This window comes from Athene cunicularia, assembly GCF_003259725.1.
Source record: "Athene cunicularia isolate RWA chromosome 5 unlocalized genomic scaffold, athCun1 chr5_part1, whole genome shotgun sequence".
Classification (NCBI taxonomy): Eukaryota; Metazoa; Chordata; class Aves; order Strigiformes; family Strigidae; genus Athene; species Athene cunicularia.
The window spans coordinates 25446797-25454828 of record NW_020799101.1 but is presented as its reverse complement, the minus strand read 5'-3'; the positions used below and the strand labels follow the sequence as shown (position 1 = coordinate 25454828).

The 8032-nt window shown below is 55.7% G+C and overlaps 1 protein-coding gene across 1 annotated transcript in view; it reads right to left on the bottom strand.

The window, feature by feature from the left end:
* Positions 1–7750, bottom strand: part of TMED10 (transmembrane p24 trafficking protein 10) — a 32925-nt gene extending 25175 nt beyond the window's left edge. The window contains exon 1 of the mRNA XM_026849277.1: positions 7677–7750. Within this exon, the coding sequence (XP_026705078.1) occupies positions 7677–7750 (74 nt within the window). The remainder of the gene's footprint in view (positions 1–7676) is intronic.
* Positions 7751–8032: the final 282 nt, after the last annotated feature.

Sequence of the window (8032 nt, the reverse complement as noted above, 5' to 3'; positions counted from 1 at the left end):
TCCTTTCCTTTCCTTTCCTTTCCTTTCCTTTCCTTTCCTTTCCTTTCCTTTCCTTTCCTTTCCTTTCCTTTCCTTTCCTTTCCTTTCCTTTCCTTTCCTTTCCTTTCCTTTCCTTTCCTTTCCTTTCCTTTCCTTTCCTTTCCTTTCCTTTCCTTTCCTTTCCTTTCCTTTCCTTTCCTTTCCTTTCCTTTCCTTTCCTTTCCTTTCCTTTCCTTTCCTTTCCTTTCCTTTCCTTTCCTTTCCTTTCCTTTCCTTTCCTTTCCTTTCCTTTCCTTTCCTTTCCTTTCCTTTCCTTTCCTTTCCTTTCCTTTCCTTTCCTTTCCTTTCCTTTCCTTTCCTTTCCTTTCCTTTCCTTTCCTTTCCTTTCCTTTCCTTTCCTTTCCTTTCCTTTCCTTTCCTTTCCTTTCCTTTCCTTTCCTTTCCTTTCCTTTCCTTTCCTTTCCTTTCCTTTCCTTTCCTTTCCTTTCCTTTCCTTTCCTTTCCTTTCCTTTCCTTTCCTTTCCTTTCCTTTCCTTTCCTTTCCTTTCCTTTCCTTTCCTTTCCTTTCCTTTCCTTTCCTTTCCTTTCCTTTCCTTTCCTTTCCTTTCCTTTCCTTTCCTTTCCTTTCCTTTCCTTTCCTTTCCTTTCCTTCCATTTTTTTTTCTGTTGCTTTTCCATAAATAAAGATTAATGTAGAGATTTTCTCCAGGACACTTGTCATGTTCAGTGTTTGACAAATACTAACTTGGTCACCTTCCCAAATCCTTACCCTATCAGCTGAATGAGGATGGAGAATGTTAGCCCCAGAGAAGAAGATAGAACAGCAAAGCACCCACACAGACATCAAGGAAAGATGTGCCCAAGGTCACAGACCATGGCAGTGTCACAGCACAGTGGACAACTGCACTCCTGGCTCCCTCTCCTCTGTCCAGACCAGTAAACCAGACAATAAAAATCAAAGCAAACACATCCAAAGGAGAGAGCTGGTTAGACACCTCCATCTGCATGTGCTTTGGACAATGACACTGTTATTTTTACCTAGTATTCAGAGGCTTTGAGCAACTGCAGCTTCTCATGTCATCAGAGAAAGGCTCAAACCTCATCTGGGTGTTTATACAGGGGTGTAGGTGACTGTTGTCCAGCTTCTATCCTAGGCTTTTGTCCTAGCTCTTTTTCCTGTTAATTTTTTTCTTAAATGGGTCTGAATCTCCACTCAGTGTTTTCTGAGTCAGCTTTATGCCACCCTCCAGTACTACATAGCCTGGGGGTCCACTAGGTTGCAAAGTCAGCAGAGGCAGAGGGGGGCTGGCCAGCTCTGTGGGTCACTGCCCAGGGGCCAGCAGCAGCTCTGGGTCCCAGCCCACTGAGGCACGTTGGCTGGAATGCTCTGGCAGAAATATTCCTGCTCTGACACACCCCTGCTCCAGGGCTCGGCCGTCTGAGATGTGTCAGTCCTGAGCTCAACATTTGGAAAAGCCCTGCTCTGACTCCTGCAGCATCTGCACAGGGAAGGCAAGGGTCAGTGAGGCACCGAAGCCCAGCTTGTGTGCGAGTGCTCGGCCTGTGTACCCAAAAGGCAGTGGTGAGGTGTGGAGTGGTCCCTGTGTTCCCAAAAGGCAGTGGTGAGGCGTGGAGTGGTCCCTGTGTGCCTTCGGTAGCCTTGCCCCCCCCTCTCGGCGTCTTCTCCTCTTCCACACATTTATCCCCTGTGGCCACACACCAGCCTCGCTGACAGATTTTACTTGAAAGCTTTGGCAGGCTGTGCCGCTAATGGCAGAGCCCTGAGCCGTCTCCCTCCGTCTCCCTGGAGTCCCTGCGCAGACGTAGGTGCACGTCACCGCCTGCTCTAATTTTATCCGTGTTTGATGGAAGAGACGAACTGAGCAGCAGGGAGGCAGCTATTTTCGTTTTCTCTGTGGCTGTGGGTTATATAAAGCATCCTGCCATGACCTGCATCGCTTTGGGAGCTGCTTTGCTTCCCCTGTCTCAGCTGCCACGAACGGGTGGCTCGGATGCTGGCTCCCGGCAGCCGAGACCTCCACGCGCGTGGTGGCTGCGTGGGCCAGGTGTGCCGTACGTGCGTGCGTACGGAGAGACTGTGTCAACGAGATTCAAGGGCAACCATCTATAGGGGGAGACCAGGTCTCCTCCTTGCTGTGCTGTGTGACAAGTGCTCAGGGGTTGCACCCGTTCCAGCGACTGCACATCATCTGTGCTCCCTGCCAGCATGGGCACAGGCAGAGTTGGGTGGCAGCAGCCCGGGGTGTGCAAGCTTTGGCTGGCTGGAGCAGAGCACTGCTGCTTTCATCTCACGGGGCCAGAGGAGTGGCTCCGTTAGGTGGCAGCAGCCACAGCAGCAGCAGCCACAGCAGGAGTGGCAGCAGGAGCAGCAGCAGGAGGCTCCCACCCCCATGGGACCTCTGTGGGTGCACGGCGGGCCAGTGGGGCCATGGAAGAGCCTGGCAGGGCCAGCTGAGCACCCAGCACTGGAAGCCAGGCAGCATGCTGGGGGACCCCATCGAGTGGAGGGAATGTGGGGGGGCTCCTGTCCTCCTGCCTGCACTTTCTGGTGCTCTGGGGTACCTTGGTCTGAGGCTGGCTGAGCCCCCCTGAGATCGCAGGGGCTGCTCCCTGGCTGAGCTCCCTCCCACACGTAAGGCACGACGTGGTACATGGCTGGTAGCGATCCTGTCCTCTGCTATCTGACCGCAGCTCCTAGCCTCAACGCAATAGCTATTTCCCAACTGCAAGGAGCAGAGGCATTACGCAGGGCTTCTCACCCACAAGAGCTGTGGATCCTCTGTGCCTGACCCTCCTAGGCAGTGGCTTCGTCAGCAATGCTCCAGTGGCTGGTCCCATGCTGGCGAGGCAGGGCAGCAAGCCTTGGGCTTGATGGTTTGGGAGTTTTTAGCAGTAGGCAGTGTGACCAGGACTCCTTCCTCTGACTGGTGCAGACAGGGTCTACCAACATCTGTGTTAGGCGCTGGAGCCCAATGCCTAGAGGGAGTTTTGGGGAATGCCTCTTGCTTTTGTTTCTCATGCAAGCAAGCAAATTTAATAGCACTACGTGGATTTGGAAGCTAAACTAATTAGGACATGTCATGATGCTGATTGGCACCTCCCTGCTCCTCCTCTCTTGGTTGTGCCTACCCTGTGCCCAGCTTTGCTGCTGACTCACATCAAAGCCACCTTCTCCCTAATGACCGGGGGGTCAGGCCGGGGCCCAGCCCGCTCCATGGCTCTCCTCGCTCCCACGCAGTTCCCGCTGGGCCGCCCGCGGCAGCACTGGCAGGACACACTCACTTCCTAAAGAGTCACCTCCTGGGAACACTGCCGAGCCTCCGCGGCAGCCACGGCATCTGACATCCCCCCGCCGGGCGTGTGCCTGCCTGAAAGCCCGTGTCTGCCGCCCAGCCGCTCCCAAGGAGGGACTGCTGGGTGCAGGATAACCCACAGGGCAAGGGGTGCTGTGGTCCATGTACAACACCCCCACCCACCCCCCAAATAGCTGCTGGCTGGGGTGGTAGAGCTGCCCCCTTGGGGTCCTCCCAACAGGACCCCTATCCATCTCCCTTGTGCGTTGTGCATCCCCCATCAGTGGTGGGAGCACTGGCGCCCCCAGCACGCCACCGCATTGCCTTCACCGGCACGCTCCCCGGGGCAGGCCCCTGGGAAACCGGCGGGCGCAGAAGGCATGCTGGAGGAGGGACGGGGTGTGCGTGCAGGAGCGTGAATGTGCTCACGTCAGGGAGAAGGAAGCAGGGCCGTGAGTGCTGGAGGCGTTGTGAGAGCTAGGCACAGGCTGACAGGCAAGGGCTGCCGCTCCCGTAGGAAGTTAAACTGTTTCACAACAGTCACGATCGCAGCGAGCGGCTCACTCCGGAGTGATCCTGCTTGCTGGGGAGGGCGAGTACCATCAGCGCTGAGAGGATGAACGTAGCCCAGCCTGGGATACGGGGTAGCAGCCTGAAGATTTTGTGAATGGATTCAGTGTGTGTGGAGGGAGAGGGTTTGTGCAGAGAGTGCAGCAGCTCTAGAAGCCCCTGTAGTGCTGGTGAAGGGTCAGGGGAGGAGTGATGCTATTTCAGAGCCTCCTGCAATGCCGCTGGGGATGCACCTCACTTTGAATGCTGCCTGGTGGGCAGAGGTCACTAAAACAGCCAGAACTGGCACCAGAGCAACCAAGAAATGCACAAAGAAATGAAAATGCTTCAGGGAGTGAAAATGTTATGGTCTTGGGATAAACTGCAATGGGAGAGCAGCCAACCATCCCCTCTCAGTTCTGCAGGGAAGTGCAAATGCATTCAAATATTGTGTAAAAGGGCAGGTGACACTCGCCCCAAGCGCTCCTCCTAGAGCTCAGCACCAGCACTCATTAAAGCCTGTGCTAGTGAGGCAATTCAGTAAAGACTTGTCCCAGGCTTGGACTCACAAAAGCTCTTCAGACAACTGAAGTCCTACTGGGTCATCTGTGTGGCCATAGTTACACTTTTTTGGTGCTGGGGCTGTTTGAAGCAGTCAAAGCATTCCCAATTCCTCCGCACTTGCTCACATCCCCTCCGTTGTGCCAGTGCAACACTGTACACAGCTGATCTGGCAGAAAAGTCTTCATGTTTTGTTTTCCAGGGGCTAGTCGTCTGCCAGTGCAGCTCACTGCATGGCCCCAGAGCAGTGCTGTGCACCCTGACTCGGCTCAGTAGGAGCTGGCTGTTTCTCCCAAATTTGGATCAGCTGGTTTAGAAGGAATTGGGCAGCTGCCAGCACCGCACCCTGCATCATGCCAGCACAGGCGAGTGCCCAGCCGCCCAGGTTGCAGCTCCACAACAGTCCAAGCCAAGCTGCTGTAGGCTGACTTTTCCTACTCCTCCTGGCATGGGACCCAGCCTTCTCCCTGCACCAATTGCTGACTCCTGACTTTGCTCCCAGCTATTTCACCTTGCTAAACCAGCGGAGGACCGACTGCAAAAGGCAACAAAGGGTTTTCTGCTGGGTTAGCACAAGACGGTGGCTTCTCAGCCCATGGCCAAGAGATGGGCCCAGCAAGGAGTGGGAATGGCGTTCCCCAGTGGAGAGGGGACCCTGGCAGCAGCTCAGACCACAGCAAACCTGAGCAGCAAGCGGCCCAAGCTGACCTGCAACCTACCAAAGTAGTGTGTTCCATTTTCAGCCACTTTTGGCTGGGATAGAGTTAATTTTCTTCATAGTAGCTTGTACTGGGCTATGTTTTGGATTTGTGCTGGAAACAGTGTCGATAATACAGGGATGTTTTAGCTATTGCTGAGCAGTGCTTACACCGAGCCAAGGCCCTTTCCGCTTCTCCCACCACCCCACCAGCGAGGAGGCTGGGGGTGCACAAGAAGCTGGGAGGGGACACAGCCGGGACAGCTGACCCCAACTACCCAAAGGGATATCCCAGACCATGTGATGTTGTGCTCAGCATATAAAGCTGGGGGAAGGAGGAGGAAGGGGAGGATGTTCAGAGTCATGGCTTTTCCCAAGTAACCGTTACACATGATGGAGCCCTGCTTTCCTGGAGATCTCTGAATGCCTGCCTGCCGATGGGAAGTGGTGAATGAATTCCTTGTTTTGCTTTGCTTGCGTGCATGGCTTTTGCTTTACCTATTAAACTGCCTTTATCTCTACCCATTTGTTTTCTCATTTTTACTCTTCCAGTTCTCTCCCCCATCCCACTGGGGGGGAGTAAGCAAAGCACTGGTGTGGTGTTTAGTTGCCAGCTGGGGTTAAACCATGCACTAGGTAAGCTCTCTGAACTGGATTGCCATATGGCTGAATGCCCCTATGGCCAGAGCAAGGGAAATAAATATGTGGTGCAGGCAGGAGGGAACCAGGAGCAACACAGAACTGTGTGGCTGCCCTCCACACACCCTAAATCTCCATCTGCTTTCTCTCACCCCATATCACCACTCAGCTCGGCCCATGCCCCACAGGGCAGGGTGGGTTTGGGAAGAAGCAGCTGGGACAGGACTGGGCGGAGGTGACTTGAACTCCTGCCGTTGAACTGTGTCCTCTGCCCTGCTACTCCTTCCCTGTGGGTGAGGTGCTGCAGCAGTCGAGGTGGGGGACACCCCGGCCCCGGCAGGGTCACTGAACGACAGGATGAGCACCAGGGCTGCCTGGTTGACTGAGATGAGGCAGGAACTAATGAGCAGGAAGACACTAGGCTAACTGGCCTCTGCTGCTCCCTGCGACCCAGGAGCTGTGAGCACCTGTACAGTGGGAATAACTAGTGGCATTTTCCCTTTCTAACTTCAGTGTGAAACGTGGAGAAACCATCCCCTTTACCACAGGTACCAGCTGCCTGGACAAGATGCATATCTCAGATGGAAATGGTGCTGGGTGTCAGTAGCAGGCGCTGCCTGGGGCGAAGGCTGTGGGAGGGTACATGCCCCCATGGGACATCCCTCCTGCTGGCTTCAGTCGCCCTGGCAGGTGACTTTGGACACCCACTGCATTGGAGCTGGCCAGACCCCAGGCACGATCCCTGCCTTTTGCCACCTACCCACACTTTCCCATGCGGCCAGCAGTCCCCAGGTGCAGTTGACCAAGCCATGGCAGCACACGGAGAGCTGCTGTGACCATGCAGAAGGTCTTTCTCATGCCCTGTGATTACCTTCCCAAACACTGGCACTTCAGGCTTGCCCTTGAGAAGCAAACACTAATTTCAGCCGCACCCTTTCCTGCCTTGGGGCTGCAGGGCGAGGGTATCCTCAATTTATTCTGTGTTCACCAATGAGGGGTGTGGGACAGGAACCAGTCCTTGTAAAATCGCCTGGGTTGAACCTGCTGCCCTCAGCCTGCCAAACCAAACAGAGCTGATGTAAAGCAAACAGCAATGACAACAGCCTGGCTGCTGGAGAGGGTTGGGCAAGCAGCTGGTTTCCAGTTTGCTGGCCTCAGCAGATGGCGGAGGGAACAGGCGCTGGGAGTTCCCACCCCACAGGCACCCGACTGTGACGGCGGAGGCTGGGCCACCCCGAGGTTCCGTCCTCACCCGTCTGGCAGTGGTGCTTGTGCAACCCCCAATGTGAAGACAGCCTCTGAGGTATCAGGGGAGCCCCTAGTCGGTGTGACCCACCCACCTGGCCCTGGCCCCGGGGGAAATGCCAGTGGGTGGATCCTCCTGCCAGCCCGCCAGCACTCCTCGCCGGGCGGACGTTTCACCTAGGAGAGCTTTGGCTGCCATGCACTGTAGGGGAGGAAGCTGATGTCAGAGGGAAAGACACCCAAAGCACACCCAACGGCTGGCAGCTGGGGAGGAGGCAAGGCGCTGGGAGCGGGGGTCTCTGGAGCAGCCTGTGCCACCCCAACACACAGGGAGGAGCATTTGGTCTGTCAGACCTCCACTGGGCAGCACTGCTGCCAGTCGCAGGAGCACACACTGGCACTGGGTAAAGTCTGCCAGGTGGTTTTGGCAGAGCTGGCTTTGCAGAGGATGCTGCTGGGAAGGAAGGGGATGGATTCAGCTGTTCTTCACAAGATGGACCAGAAAACACTGCAACCTTTATAGTTCACTTTTAAGTTTCTTTGAGGTCACCTTTGGTTTGCTGGACATGCATCTCATGCACGCACCCTGCTCAGCACCCCAGATGACAAGCCCAGCAGACCCACGGCACATGCACTGCAGGTGCTCAGCCTGCACCTGCAGCGGGACAAGAGCTCATGCCCACTCCACTCACAGCAGTGCCTGCAGCGTGGCCTCTGCAGGCGCCCGGCCGTCCATCCTCTGTCCCTCCATCGTCTGTCCATCCATCTGTACCTGCCAGCCCATCCCAGCCCCGGGCTGTTAGCACCGCTGGTCAGGCTCCACAGTGCAGCGGGCTGCACAGCTGATCCAGGTTCAAAATAAATACTCCTGTTCAGCAGGATTATTTTTAACCCCGGGTCTGTTTTCCTCCTCGGGTTACCAACCCCTGCTCTCCTGGCACGCTGGGCAGGGGTGTCCAACCACCACCAGCTGGCTGAGGGGTGGCCGCTTCAGGGGGTACCGCCGGCTGCAGGGGTCCCGGCTAACCCACGCCCCAGACCTGTCTCT